At 51.3% G+C, this 16,118-nt stretch overlaps 1 protein-coding gene across 1 annotated transcript in view; it reads right to left on the bottom strand.

The window, feature by feature from the left end:
- Positions 1 to 16,118, bottom strand: part of LOC308041788 (RNA-binding protein 44-like) — a gene marked incomplete at both ends in the record, with an annotated part of 36,933 nt that overhangs the window by 470 nt on the left and 20,345 nt on the right. The window contains one exon of the mRNA XM_080346697.1: positions 6,629 to 6,767. Within this exon, the coding sequence (XP_080202823.1) occupies positions 6,629 to 6,767 (139 nt within the window). The remainder of the gene's footprint in view (positions 1 to 6,628; positions 6,768 to 16,118) is intronic.

Below are 16,118 nucleotides of genomic sequence, written 5' to 3'. Positions count from 1 at the left end.
TTTTTAATATTTGGAAAATGAGGTGCAGCCTGAGCAAGAGGCAGCACACAGAGAGGACAATCCCTGTGCCTGTCCAACCATACCTGCAAGGACAGGTACGACCATAGGTTTCAAATCTTACCTGATTTAAAATTACCTATGCATTAAAAAACCCCCATGTATATACACAATTTCTTTTTTCCCCATCCCAATTACTCATATCTAATCCTAGAGCAGCAGAGCTAACCCAACCCAGCTGGGCAATTAAAAACACACCTGGGGGAAAAAAGCACTTTATAAGCAGCTTCCCAACTCCTGGCCGCAGCCTCTGTGCGTCCCATCGGCCAGGATTTTGGGAGGCGCGGCTGCCTCGCCGTGCCCGGCACACAGCAGCGCCGGAGGGAGCCACTGCGGAGTGCGGTGATTTAATTAACGAGGCGCCTGGAGCTACTAAAAGCAGCTTATGCTCAGTGTCTCATTGTGCAAAATTACCATTTCCCATTCATCAGCAGCCTTAGGAGATCTCAGGAGCTGAAGCATCCTCAGGAACCAAAGGGAAAGAGTTAACAGCGAAGCAAATAAAAGCTATTTTTAAAACCGCAGGGCCGTGCAGCAGCCGGCTTAGCCCTGCTGCAGCTCAGACCGCGCTTCCATGCCGATAAATAGCTGCTCCCGTAATTACACCTGAAGACGTCCAAGTAACCAAAGCAAACCGGTGTCAGCACATGGAAGGATAAATTGCAATTACACTTTGCACTTGGGCAGTGGCCTATTTCAGTGCTCAGACGGCTCCGTGCCCCCGGCTGGGAGAGGCTGGACGCAAGCAGCACAGAGGGGAGAGGAGGCGGCCGTGGGGCTACAAGTGTCTGTCCAGGCGTGGAAGGATGTACTTCCATCCTGATGGGGGGCTGCAGCAGTGGGTTAATGTACATAAGTCTCCTGTCTTCATTAAAGCCACCCTGCTCTGGGTGGGACAGCACCCTCAGAAGGAGCAAGGTGCCATCATGGCCCCTCATACCCTCTCAAAACCCAGCAGGGAGCGAGCAGGAGAGGCCTGGAGGTAGAAGGAAACATTTTAAGAAGTGACAGCTATAAATATAGAGGTGACAACAAGGGCTGTTGAGCTCCTGGCCAAGGAAAAGCAAGTCTGGATGCACTTCAAGAGACAACTTTCTGTCCTTTACACGAAGCACTATCTGACCCTCATAGTTCTATGAACAGCCAACCAAAAGCAAAGCCAAACCCTCAACAACAGCCAAGTGCTTTCACTGCTTCCACTTTATCTCCTAGACCCTTGGCCATGCACAGAACACAAGCTGACAACCACTGGCTGCATCCATTCCCACGAGCAGGTCCTGAGCTGCTGTGTCTCACGCTGTTTGGAGAGCGGTCCTGTGAGACTCACTCCTTCTATCCTCACATGCCGAGCAACAAGACACGTGGCACTGAAGCCCTTCCCATTGCTGGGATATGGATAAACCAGCCTGGTCAGACCCGGCTGCTGCTCACGATGCCTTGTCAGAAGGGATCAGGCTCCCAGCGGAGAGCAGCAGTGTTGACGCCCAGGGCTGAGCATCCTCCTCCCTGCCACAGCCACGGCAAGCGCTCATCCTGTTGTGTCTCCAAAGCAGCAGCTGGTTCCCTCTCTCTATAAGGACAACCGCACTCTTACATTAGCATGACACCAGTGTGGCTGCGAAACCTGGCTGGCAATGGAGGAGTTGTTAGTTAAAACCTTTTCTTTCAATGTGAATAAGATGATACTTGGAATTAGAGCATGCAACAAAAGCCTTTCCATCGGGCGCTTCTGCCCCCATGGAAAGGTATTTGAAAGCTCTACTGTCCAGTTGTGTCTGCAGAAAAAAGCTGGTCAGAGCACTCAGACTGGTCCTGCCTCCCACAACCTCAAGGAAAGCCCATCAGCAAAGGATTCCCAAGTCATGCTCCTTTTGCCAGCCAGGCTCGGGCTTTCCCGGGATCCTTCCCAGTGCCACAAATCACCTGTAGCCCAGCGGGGGCTCCCCTGGGGGTTCACCTGCACTTTGGGATGGCAAGATGAAGCTGGCTGCGGTCCCTGAAGGAGTGCTGAGCATCCCGAGCTCACCGTGACTCCCAGTGTGTCCCCAGAGACCACTGGACATGGGGGCAGAGGGAAAGGAGAAGCGATGTGCACCCATGCCACCTCCTTCTCCTGCCCCCTGCCTCCTCTCCCTCTGTTTTGCTCTAAATATCAGCATATTAATTTAAAATTCTTAAAATATGCCTTAAAAATGACTTTAATTACTAAAAAAAATATTTAAAGCTTGCGATTATTGAGCTGATGTAGGATAGCACCAGGAGCAGGGCAGGTTTTTCCAAGCCATCCCACCACCACAGGCTGCGGGCAGAGAGACAGGCAGGGAGCCGGGCAGCCTGCTCTGAAAAGTACGGCTTTGCTTATTTCAAGTATTATTTTTTTCCTTGCCCAATGTGAACTGCAATTAAAACTGTTTTCCTCATCACCACGGCAACGGTTTAGGTTTAAAGGATGCTGTGGCAGGAGGAGCCCAAGCAGTGCAGGATGAACACAGGGGCAGGACAGGGATGGGGCTGGGACACTGGCGGGAAGCAATCAAGGACTGATTTATGGTTTGACGGGCTCTGAATGCTCATACTGCCATAAATCCTAAGCAACGCCTCTAGTTTTGTACCACTGCAACCCACACTGGAATGTGATCTGCCATTTATTCCTCACCAGCGCCTGGGTGCGGAGGGTGTCACACTACGGATACTGGTTGGGGTTCACAGGATTGCCAGCTCTCCCTTTTTGCCACAACTATCACGATCTTCCCAATCCTCCCCAAATCCCTTGCTTCAGAATGGAAAGGGAACAAACACAAGGCTTTCCTTTTGCTTTGTAAATTAAAGGAAAAATTGATTTCCTTCTCGACAAGGCTGCAGGGCAAGCTTGCAACCTGAAGATAAATAAGTAGATAATAAGATAATGGATCAGTCTGTTGTCTGTAAGATAACAGATAAATAACCTGAAGACACACAGAGTGTATTTCCCGCTGTGAGGGCAGCCTGGCCGGGGCAGGAGTGCGCAGAGCACCAGGCATTTCTGGATCTGGCCCGCTTCTGGACCCAGCTGCAGCTGTCAGCCTGACAGGCAAACACCACACTGGTGAGCTCCTTCCCCACAGGATGCCTGCAGCGATGGGAGAGTTTGAGGCATGCCATGGGGTGGATATATTTGGGATGAGGGCGCCTGGCTCGGCTGGAGTGACACCCGCAGCTGTGCACCGCTCAGCACCATGAGCATCCTCCCGTCCCGCTCGCTGCTGCCCGACGCACCAATGCTGTGCAAAAATCATCACACAAAGCTGTCCCCTGGCCCACCAGTGAGCCAAAACCATGCAGGAAAATATCTGTAAGTCACAGGCTCCTGCTGATGCATTTGTGGGTGAGCAGCTGACAGCCCGACCCCTCCAGCAGCCCTGGCTCTGCCAGCAGCGCTCCATGTCCCCAAAACAGCTGCCCTAAGGGAGACCACAGCTCATGCCCCAGCTCAATCACTGCACCCATGAATCTGGACTTGGAATCAAAGTCATGCACAGCTGAGATCCTGGTCAAAGCAGCTCGGCCACCACCATGAAGCAGAGGAGACCGAGATGCCACTACAGTTTTAAATAACAGGGTTGCTGCAAGCCCTGGGAAAAAAGCCACTGTGGTGTGTGGTCTAAATTGCTCTCAGACCAGGGATCTATGGGGCAATGCCACGGAGGGGCTGGAGATACTGGGTAGATGGGCAGCTGACCAGGTGAGCCACAGGAAAACACCTCTCAGAGCTTCTCCCTCCCCAGGAGACAGCGTCCCTTGCCAACTTCTGGAATTCATTATTTTATTAAAAAACATGTGGTATGCCATTCCTGAAGCGTGTAACAGCTCACACAAGTGCCCCTGGTGCACCATAAACACCTGCATATCAAAAAACATCACCTTTCCCCAAACAAGCACAGCTAAGGAAGCCAGCAGAGCTTGATGGTGTTGGACAAACCTTCTCAGAGAGCTGGTGCTTGTCCACACGGTCCAAGCCCAACCTCAGGAAATTCTCCTAGTCCAGAGAAACCCCTCATTACACCTGACCACAGCGATACTCATGATGCAAGAGCTCAGTTAATACCTCTGCGGGTAAGACGGGAGGATAATCTGCAGCCTATAAATAGGACCAATAAACCACAATTACAAACTCTGCTGAGACATTTCATTTATCCAGATGTTCCCATCATGTCATTCTCAATTGAGCAGTAAATGATGGGTCTAACGGGCACTTCCCCGCTAAATGATGCATATGAGAAATCACAGCTCCAAACCCGATGCTGCTGATGGTACAGGACCTGTCAGAGGCAAAACCTTCAAGCATTTCTCCTTCTCAAGCATCAAAATTCCTCGGTTTGGGGGAAGATAGGGAGAAGAAATGGACTCTAGGCAGGTGTTTTATTCCCATCTCTTCATCTCATGCCTGGTGGAAGTCACATCCTTCCCCATAAAGCCAGAGTGGTGGCCAGCCAGTCTATGCTATCCCTGCCCATGCCTGTGGGGATCTCTCCCAACAGCACTTTTTCTCCCAAAAGGGGATGGCAAGTCCCACAAGCCCAGGGAGCAGTGATATTGAGCGAGGTGGCCACCCGAAACACATATCCTTGCAGAGTAGCTTATTTACTGCAGTAGCTGAGCTATTTCTACCTGATTTTCCCAGTGCCCTGAGGGCACTGGAGTGTCAGAGGAATGTCACCTCTTAAATAACCAGAGCCTTGTGTTTGCACGGAGCAAATGGACCCACGCAATCAATTAAACACTGTGAGTTCATCAACATTTCCTCCAAGCCCCTCGAGGATAACAAGTTTAGTAGAAGCTATTTAGAATTAAAAAAACAAGATGTCAGAGATGAAGAACAAGCTCTTTAATACACCTCTGCTTCCTGTGCAGTGGCTTCACCAAAGGTCTGGAGGAGGAGATGGATTGCATCTCACCAAGCTTGCAGACAGCACTGGAGCAGGACCAAAAGCAAAGTCCTGTTGCTGGGACACACTCAGTCCCTGCCTGGGGACAGTCTAAACTGGGGACAGCTCTGCTGGGCTGTCCCCAGGGTTGGGAGCTCACACCCAGTGCAGCCAGGAGACACCAGGGAGCTGGTTATCCCCTTCTGCTGCCACTTGCCACATCTGGATCACATCTGGATGCTGTCCCCATAGGTGTTGATAGAGGGGGAGAGGTCCTGCAGGGACCCCAAAGGCAGAAGGGAGCTGAAGCAACAGCAGCAGTCCTGGACATTTTTGAGGACCACATGAGGTCCGTCATAGTCTTTCCACTCTCTTTTCTTCCCCTCTGTTTTGTCACTGATAAAGGGGAAAGAAAACTCAAGCTGTCCTTTTGAAATGCTATTTAACCCTATATATGTATGCTTATATACACACATGCATATGTTTTAATTTCACACAGAAAAAAAGGGATATGAAATGGGAAATCGACCAAAATCTTACAAAAACTCTAATTTTTGTGCAAAACATTCATGGCATACGGCAACATCTCAACATTTCCAATTGACCTCAATCCCCACTTTGTGTCACAAGAACGCGTTTTTTTTCGGTGCCTCGTTTTCCCAGAGAAAGGCCACGGCACAACAACGCTGTACAATGCAGAACGCCAACTCAACGTGGAGAATGGGGTTTGTTTTCTTTTTTCAGATGAGACACAGAGACCCCAGACTGATCTTTGCAACTGTGATCAAAACCATCTCACCAGGAGAATGATTTAAGCCATAGCAGTACCGAAAAATTCAGCTCTGCTGATTATAAATAGGAAGGAGCCAATCCCAAGAAAGTGCGTTCAGGTGGTTTGTAATAAAAAGAACCCAAAAGAAACGCCAAAAAAAGCCAAAACCAAACCCACAGAGCAGCACGTTCCCTAAATGCAACAACCCTGCTCTTCCCAGTGCTGCTGTAATGAAGTAGGGTTCCCTTATCACCCTCATTATCCCCCCAAGATGCCACCGAGTGCTCCACCAGGCAAGCAGACCACATCTCTGCTTCTCCTAAGGCACAAATCACCGCTAACTCGCTGACACTGATCACAAACAGGAGCCTTAGCAGCAGACTGCCATGCTGTGCCACGCCAGCCTCTCCCTCTCGTTGCTAAGAAAAATCAACAGGCAACTTTTGGAAGTAGTGGGCAAGCCAGCAGCACTGGTGGGACAGCCTAGGATGTTCTCATAGGGTCTGAGGGCATCTCAGTGGGTTGTGGGGTTTTCAAGCTGAGTTAGGGCGTTTTGGACTGCCTGGAGAACTTGAGTGCTGGGAGAAAAAATAATCTCATGGAAAACATGTCCATCAAGAAGTGAGTCACCAGAAGAGGTAACAGAGCCATGACATGGATCCCAGCCTTATTAACACATCAATATCCAGCGTGAAGGAGACCGTGAGTCCTTCAGCTGGACCTACCAGGGATGGAGCCAGGGCACCATCAGCATTTGCCAAGCGGAGCCAAATGACACATTTGTCCCTCCCATTGAATAAAACGCACCACTGACCTCCTTACACCCCAGAAAAGATGGGTGCAGGTGGTCTGAGGACTCCGCGAAGGGAGGAGTGAGTAGAGGGACCTCACTTACCCCACGGTCTCATCCCAGTCGCACCAGAGCCGCTGCCCGATGCCCTCCATGCTGAGCTGGAACTGCTTCAGGCAGTAGTGCCGGATCATCCAGCCGTAGTCCGCCTCCTGGCACGCCGTCGCCGCAATGAAGTGATGGGCTGGAAGACAGGCGAGGGGAGAGGGGTCAGGCTCTGCCGCAGTGGGTCGTGGCCCCGCCACAGCTCCCCGGCGTGGTGCCCCTCTGGCTTTTCACACAGAAGGCACCTGTCAAAGCGAAGCTGGACATCAAAGCAACCCCACTGTCAACCCGCTTCTTCAAAACCTCCTTCTCGGGGTTTTATTTCCTTCTTCACATCCCTCTGACAGCAGCATCATTCTCTGCTACCGTCCCCAGTGCCTGATAGTAGATAAATCAATTATTCAAAATATGCCGAGGAAGTCATAAATAATTAAGGAGGCAGATGTATTCTCTGCTGATCACCTGACACACATCTTTGCACTTTAAATTCCCAGTTTTTTGGATTACAAAAAGAGTAAGTTTGGAAATAAACTGAAAGCTCCCAGCCAGATCCCTGCTGCTGCTGAGCAAAGGACCCCTTAAACATTATCTGCACATTGCCATGCTTGGAAACAAATATCCACCTCAGAAGGAGTGCAGGGACAAGGACGGTGAAATTCACCTCTGGCTGCGTGGCGCTGATTTAATTCACCTCTGGGTATCCATCACCGCTACACGGTGCCTTCTGGGTTGGGACCAGAGAATGAAGAGATGCTGCTTAATTTGCCCCAAGTTTGTGCACAATTAGTGCAACGTGGCTAGCAAGTGGGAAGGGAAAAGGACAGTAATGCTACGAAGGGAAGAGGGAGCAGGCTCAAAGTAAAATAAAAAACCTCTGAAGGAATGATTTACTGAGCCTGGCTATAAATAATAACTTTCACTTGGTCCCAAAGTGCCAGCTTGTGCCTTTGCAGCTCCTGGAGCACACTGGAGGCATCGCATACCAATGCTATTTTTTGCTGTGTGCGAATAGCTCTGCTCAAAAGAGTGGGGCTTTATTTTCATTTATATTTTATAACAAAACAGAATTTAGCTACTTATTTAGCAGTCTGCGTGCAAAACCCATGGGACATCACTGGTGGCTCCTGCCCGGGGGGATGCTCTCGAGTGGTGTCCTCTCCAGCCCCCAAATTCATGGAGCACTTCAGCACCAGCATCCTATGGGAAGGGGTGGGAACTCGGGATCTGCTGGGATATTTGGGCAGTGAGGGACCCCCTGGACCAGGTTTCTGGATGGCTGCAGGGCTCCCACGCCACCTCCCACCACAGCAGCCGCTTTGATCCAGCTCGAGATGAGGCGACATGAGTTATGAAGCCAAGGGAAGGGAGTTAAGGAACATTAAACCCTCAGTGTTGCAGTAATAAAACCGTGTTTAGAATAATTTAAAGCTCTGATCAGCTGATACCAGCCAGGGGCTGACCCTACAGCAGCTGCCAACACCACCTCAGCCAGCGACAAGCCCTGCTCTGAAATGCGAAGGTTTGGGATGCTGGAGCAAAGCACCGAGCGAGGAGGAGGAGGAGGGGAGGTGCAGTAATTTTACGAGAGAGCTGGACTACAAATCTCAGTCCAGGCAGGCTCAGGGACGATTGATGGCTGGGCGGCTTTTCTCCCCCTCCCGTCCCTTCAAATCTGGGTGAAATCAAGTGAGCAAGTGACACGGCTGAGCGAGCACCAGCATCCAAGGGAGGTTCAGGTCCCACCCAAGAAGTCAGCCCTTGGTCAAGACCAAGCACCCGACTGTGAAGGACAAGTAGACGGACAAACAGCTGGCAGTGAAAATGCTGCCAGTGAACACACCAAATGCAGAACAGGAGAGAGCTGCGTAAGGGGAGAAAGGAGAGCAGGGGAGGTGAACAGATTAAAAAGCAGCCAGAGAGGTGGATGAGGGAACTGAGGAGCAAAGGAGGAAACAGAGCCAGGCAGAAATGAGTGAGACACACAAAGCACGGAGAGAAATTGAGGAAGACAAAGCTGTTCTAAGAAACTCAAGAGCAATACAGCATGAGCAGAAAGAGAAGCAGAAGTTCCTGAGCAAGGCCAGGCTGCCCTTCGCCCAGCTGTGCTCCTCCCTGCTCCCGATTAGCATGGATGAGCCTAGAGACAAGTCATCACTTGTAGCATAAAGACAACTGTCCTTAGAGATGCCCAAAGATATTCTGATGACTGTGCATCTGCTCCTACAGAACAGACCTAAAGGAAACCACCTAACAGTTCCACCTTGGGTAGGGAGAGAAGAAACACTAAATAAACCACGGGGATGAAGCAGATGAGAACTGCAAACTTGTCATCCCTGAGCACATGACTCATACGCTTGCACTTTGTTCCTGCCTCTTGTCTCAGCTCCGAAGGTCCCTCACGGGAAGAGCAGCACCTTTCTTTCACCCCAGGCAGCTCTTTGCAATGTTCTCCAGGAGCTCTGCCTTCCCCGTGAGGGATTCTGCACAGTGAACATTGCAGATGCCGACAGCCAAGGCTTGGCTTGGCAACCCCAAGGAGTGGTGCAGAGACTGCGCTCCTGGAAAACATATCCCCCACAACACAGAATGGCACAATCATAGAATGTCCTCAGTTGGAAAGGGCTCACAAGGATCACCAAGTCCATCACCATGTGTCTGAGGACATTGTCCAGTCTCTGCTTGAACACTGTCAGGCTTGGGGCCGTGACACCTCCCTGGGGAGCCTGTTCCAGTGTCAACTCTCTGGGTGAAGAACCTTTTCCTCATGTCCAACCTGAACCTCCCCTGGCACATCTTCCTGTCATTCCCTCAGGTTCTGTCACTGGTAGCTAAAGAGCCCAGTCGCACCTCCCACACCTACATGTGAGGTCTGTCTGCGAATCCTTTTCCCCCAGGGGACTGAGGAACCAGACCCATCAGCCAGTGACTAAGACATTTCACAAGGACATTTGATTTTTAACATCCTGAAGGGCTCTTTTGTTTCATACATCAGAGACAAAGATCATCCAGGAGGAGGAGGGCTCAACAGAGCCTGTTGTATAAATGCTGCGAGGATGGAGCTGGACACAGTGAGGCCAAAAAGCTCCTTTGTTTTCAGCTGGCTAAGGAAAACTGACTTTAGTTTTAAATGCACATTTTAAGGTCAAAGCAAGGAAAAGCTCCTGCACATTTCCACATGGACCCTGCCTAAACCCATGAATATTTCCCAGATTTCCCCCAAACCCATGTCTATCTACACGTCAGGCTGGGACTGGCTCAGGGTTTGTAACAACAGGGGAAAAGAGCAGGGAGGGATATTTGTATCCCCTGGTTCTTGTTCCAGCAGGTTTTCCACCTCTCTTCATCCCTGCTGATGGAGACAGTCTAAGTCAGCTCAGGGAGCTGTAAATAACTGAGCTGCACAGCGGTCACACCACTGCACTTAGCAGCATCCCTTTGTGAAGGATATAAGGAGCTGCTAAGAAAATGAGCCCCAAAACCTGACTACACTGAGGCTGAGCTGCCTCCCAGTGCTCCTGTTCCTTGGGAAAAATGGCCTCAGGAGCTGCGGGTCACAGTGGTCCTCTGGGAACATCCCACCAGAGCCATGTGGTACCTCCAAAGCCCTGCTTGGTCTTAAGGTGCCATCCAGACACGGCGCAGCAGGTGATCTCCATCTTCCCATGTCTCCCCAGCCATAGAGGTGATACCACCGCAAGCTGCCCAAAAATTCACCCTTGCAATGTACATGCACGCTGCCTTCTGTGTGCAAAGATGTCTTCTACTGGAAGGAGGCACCATCCGATGTGGTGTTTATCTCAGTGCAAGGACCTGCATGACTGTTAATGAATGCCCTTCCCTGCCAAGAGGAGCACTGATTGCCTGACAGAAGATGCAACTTTAAGGATATTTAATTTGCCTTCTCACCTGGAGCATCCGGAGAGCAGTGGTGAGGAAGTGATTAGGGGGAAGGCTTGTTCAGGAATCACAGACCCTCTTGATTGCTCTGGGATTGATGTCCTGGAGAGTCCCAGCAAATGTCTAACAGAGTTCAGCTTCCTGAGGGTTAACTGTGAAAACCCCAAGTCACTCGCGTATTTAAGCAAGAAAAACAGCGTTGGCCCTGAATTGTTAAAAAATTTTGGAAAAATAACTGGACATTCTTCTATTGCACATCTTATAACTGGGGTTCGGGTCAAGAGATCTGAGCAAACAGCTCTAGCCAAAGGAAGGATCAGACCCAGCCCCAAAATTCTCATCCAAAACACTTATGGGAGGGTGAGAGGACATGGGAGACAGGAGGTAGAAGATGAGCCTGAGAAACATCTTGGTTCACAGCCAAAAAATGCAAAACTTGCAGGGGGGTTCGCTTTGTTGACTCAAAGCCCACAAACCAGCCTGGCTGGAAGCAGCAGATGGTTTGGCGGGGGATGGAGCAAACGCTTGCAGGACTAAAAATAAACCCACCGCTGCCAGCCACACTCGCATGTAAGGGTTGGCCTGGGCTCTGGCTGGTCCCCATGAACTGCGGACATGGGAACTGGCAGCATCACTGCAAACCTGCCCGGGACCACCCTGACCGCCGGTACCCACCCACACCTCCTCCTGAGCCTGATGCTGCCCCCCCTATTCAAAGCCAGACGGGGCAAAGGGACGTATCCAGCCTCCTGCTTTGTACCTCTGGCCCCCATGGTGGTGTTAGAAACTCAGATTTTTTTTTTCCAAAAAGCCCACTGAGTCCCAACAGAGGTACCAGCCCCCCTGCAGCTCACCCATCTGAGGGGCACCTTCCACACCAGGCTCTGAAGACCCCCATGGTGTCCAGCTCCAGATAGGCTTTAAGAACCAAACCACTGCATAACCAAGCAGGAAGCTCAGGTCTTGTGCAAGAAACATCATGCCAAGAAACACAAGAGAGAAGGGAAGTCACCCACACCAGCTGGGGAGGAGGGGGAAGAAAGGCACAACTGCCCCTTTCAGCATCTGCAGCACTGTAACCCCTGGGAAGGGTCTGGCATCCTCTGCTTAAAAATACACCTCCTGCTGGAGCTGCTTCAGGCAGCTGCCAGCTCAGCGAAGGCTTCAGAGCTTGTAAATGCTGCCTTGGTTCACCAGGAAAAAATGAAGCTGGCACTTAGCAAATGTGTGAGCCCCTTCAGCTGGAGCTGGGGGGGCAGAAAATGCAGATGTTAATGTCGGGGAAGGACAGGGAAACTGGCACACCACCACTTATTTCTCTATCAGAAAGGCAGGAGCCGTCCGCTAACACCTCTGGTTGCTGACAGCCTGGGACGTGCCCCCGCAGTCAAACGAAACCTCGGAGCCCTGGCGGGGGATGCTATTTCTGTCCCGGTTTTGTACAGGGAAAGTATTTTTAAAGCCCCTAGTCCCTGCCTGTGTGGATCAGGCCAGGAGCATTCCCACCCGCCCCGAGCTGCTGGGATCTGGCAGCAGCTCCTGGGGCTGTCAGAGCTGTGCAGCAGCTTGGGAATGGTCAGAGGGATGGAGGCACCCCAACTATGCAGGTGATCGTGGGGGTGACAGAGTCCCCCACCACTTCTCAAGCAGCCTGCCCGAGCCCCACCACCAGCACAGGATCATCCCATCCCTTCCCACAGAGGCTCAGCCCAGCTGCTCCCCAGGCAGCTCCCCTGGTCACCTCCTCCCTCCCCAGGTTGGCAATATTTCATCTGCAGCATCTCTCCCTCTCTCTATGAGCCTGCAGCAAGGGAACGTGGGCACAGGGCTCTCCATGCTGCCCCCCTGTCCAATGTGCTCTCCTCCCCCGAGTACCAGCTTTTAATTCAGGTTACCTCCTTTTCCTCAACTTCAGGTGAGAACCATCATCTTGGCCTCTCCTGTAAAGCACTGGGAGATGCGGAAAAGCAATAACTGTTATTTAACAGACAGAAAATGAGCCCACAGCCAATTACCCGCCAGACCTGCAGCTGCCGGAGCTACCACATCAGACTAAATAAATTTAGCCAAGGAAAATGGATTATATGTAGCACTTCAATTATTTCAAAAACTTCATTTGCTAATGCATGATTGGACAAGCTGCTGCTGCTTTCACCATGGCAAAGCACCAGGCTCCCCACATCCAGTTTAAGGGCCTCAAAAATACACGGAGGTGTTTGAAGTCACTGCAGAGATGCTCCTACTTCCCCATCACTGTAGGGATGCAGGTGCTTGGCAAGCAGCAGGTGAGCCCATGGGAAAGGCCTGTCCCCCTCACTGGCAACCCAGATACACAGCCAGATTCGGGCTTGGGGAGGTCAGGACAAGGAGGGACTCACTGGTCAGTCAAAGCTGTTTAAGGTGAGAAGGGCATTTCTCATGCCGGCAGCACTAATTCAGAGAGCAGCTCTGCCCCAAACCTGCTCCCTGCTGCTTCTGGAGCATCCTTGGGTCCCAAAACCAGGCAGCCTCTGCCTCCCCTGCCTGCTGCACACTTGTTGACACTGCCCCTTAATCAATAGGATTTTCCTTCCCAGCATAGCCATTCAGGATGTAAAGAGGGAATTCATGGGATATTCGGGGGGTTCTCATGTGGTGAAAGGGAGAGGGGACTTTTCAACAAGGCACTGAGCCACTGTGCCGCAAGGATTTCAGAGTCAAAGCAGATGCTGAGAGGCGGGGGAAGGCTGATCTCGGGATGTTCTGGACGTGCTGCCACAGCTCGCTTTGGAGAAGAGAAGGAGCATCCTCCCCTCTCCCTCCCCTCTGCCCCAGGGGGCTGCAGATGGAGCAGCAGAAGGAACCTACCCAGCTCCTACTTGAACAGAGCGGCCTGTAAACATGGCATGGACATGGTTACAAAGCACGGCCAGAGCTCTCCAGCAAGGTCTAAGATGGAAGACTCACCCCATATTCCCCCTGTCCAAAGGCTTTACTGCCATGAAGCCACAAAAGCTTTCAAATTACTCAAGTGCTCAGGAAACTTGGAAGGGAGAGAAGTCATCCAGGCTAGGGGGAGAAAAAACAGCCTCGCAGCAGGGAAAAAATGTTAAATTAAAAGAGACAGGGCTAGGAAAGCTCAATTTTAGGAAAAGAGATGATCCTCCAAAACACGCACGTTGTTCCAGCTTTGCTTGTGCAAATGGGGCCTCTGTGCCAAATACGCACCATGGCAGGAGGTACAGGGCATAAGCGCCATGTCAGGGGCACAAGCAGCAGCGAGAGTCAGTGTAAAACCTCGCTGGCAGATACCTGAATGCAGAATCAGTAGAAAAACTCAGCCACTGCTCGGCCAGGCTGGGGACGGTCCCCAGTCAGGGACCTGGCCATGCAGAAAGCTCAGGTGGCAGATACCCTCCAAAGAGGCTAATGGCATCTGTGTCTTCAGGAACGAAGCACAACACGTGGGGCTGAAGAGCTCACAGAGATCCTGCTTGTACCATCCCACTGCTGCTGCCAGTGGAACAACCCTACAAGTCCCATTTCTGTGGGGACGTGGTCCGATGAGAACAGGAGCAGAACCAGCGTGAGGGCTGCGCTTTGCAAAAGCCAGGTTGTAGGGAGCATCGTGATGCTCCAGAAACGCTTCTGGGGATAAACATCACTGGGCATAAAGACTTATTTATGGTAAAAGGCAGTAACAGGAGAAGGTCAAACGGAAACAAGCGGATCACGAATAAGCATCAGCTCCATCTCAGCTGCACGCCAGCAGCCGGACACGGCTCTCGGCGCAAACGCCACCCCAGTGACCGCAGCAGCCCTGTACCGTCACACCGCATTTCCTGGTCCCCTCATTGCACCTCCAAACAGGGCACGCAGCACCAAAGCAATACCATTGGCTACATCCCTACCTGGTTTTTTTTGGCAGCCCAATGGTCCTTTGATAAACCCACCTCACTCTGAAGTGGCACCATGTTTTTAGCAAAGCACAGCGCGCCCAAGCACTGCAATTCCCTTACCCCGGCGGCAGTGAGAGGTGAGCGGAGGATCTCCATTCCCTGCTGGCTGGAGCCAGCACCCAGACCCCGCCACCCCATCCCAGCTCCACGGCCCCACGAGGAGCGGGGCTCCAGCACGCTCCGCTGCGCCCAGCAATCAGCTCCATAGCTAGGGCCCTAATTAGGGACGCTTTGTGAGCGGCGGGCTAACGAAGCCGGGCGGTACATGGGTCAGGAGTCCTTTTGCCCTCATTTCTCTTCCCAGCGCGACACCTCCTCGCCACGTCCCGGCTCTCGTTGCCTGCCAAAGGGACCACATAATCACAGAGATTTCCCTGCCCGTCCCCCTGGGGACCTGTGCCTGCCCTGCCCTCGGCAGCTGCTTTCCCACGGGACAAGGGACCCAGCCCGAAGCGCCGTTCCGAGATGCTCACGCTCCTCCTGGGGCACTGGGGTGGCACCCGGGGTTGCAGCTCTGCAAGGAGGAAAACAATTTAGGGGACTGAAATGAAAACCACTAGGGCCTTCAGCCTGCCCAGTTGGGGTTTCACCAGCACACCTCTGCCAGTAATGCTGCCCAACTCCTGCCTTGCCATCCCCCTGCCCACGGTGACCCTGCCCCTGCACCCCCAGCTCACAGCCCGGCCCCAGCGGGAACCCCAACCACCAATGAACAAAAGTACCATCAAACCTACTGGCTCAAACTGTCCTGCTTTGGCTGTTTAATAAGGCATTTGCTTAAAACAATAATAAAGAAAACAGACAAACAAACAGGCATCGCTTTCACAGGCAGCCGGCTCCTACCTCAACTTCAACAACGAATTCACTGGTGGTCGTTTTTAAGCAATTTACTTTGTGCCCTCTCGTAATGCTTGGGAGAACTATAAAATGATAGCAAAAACAAATGGCCTCAGCCTAGCAAAAAACTAAGTGATTACAAATCATCAGAGTATCAGCTCAATGGACAAATGACTACATTCCTTCACAGCCACAACAGGATACCAAAATTAAAACCTCAGATACCCTTTTGGGTTTCATTATTATGTTCAGCTGTATGCAAAATATCTCATTAGTGCTGGCTGGGAAAAAAAAAGCTAACTATTTATTTTGCTTTGTCTAATAAAATGAAGGGGAATAACCATTCCAGGAACAGTGGATGAAGTCTCACTGGATGAAGTCCCCCTTTTCTACACTGAATCAAAGAATCAGATTAAAGTAATTTAGGTTCTGTGTGGAAAGGACAACTCCAGTTCTCGTAAATATCAAAGCAATTAGTTTTCTGAGGATGTGAGGGATTTAAGAGACATGGAAATGATTTGGGATGGTGTAAGCTTCCAAAGCACTAAATTACTGCAATATATAGCGACTCACAGAAGTATCAAGCAATTGCCTCAACAAGCCCACAGAAAACAGTTTCCCCAGATCCCCCTCTGGCTGGATCCCACACTCAGGAGATGCTGGGGCAGCAGAGATCCTGCTGCACCGTGTTATTCCTCTTCCAAGTTCTATATACTATGGAGCACCTCAGAAAGCAGCTTTCCTGTACCTACAACGTAACAGTCAAGCCCTCCCTAAATGAAAGATAATTCAACACCGTTCTGACATAGGTTTCCACA

This window comes from Nesoenas mayeri (assembly GCF_963082525.1).
Source record: "Nesoenas mayeri genome assembly, chromosome: 6".
Lineage (NCBI taxonomy): Eukaryota > Metazoa > Chordata > Aves > Columbiformes > Columbidae > Nesoenas > Nesoenas mayeri.
Note: the sequence above shows the minus strand (reverse complement) of the source record. Positions and strands in the feature narration are given on the sequence as shown.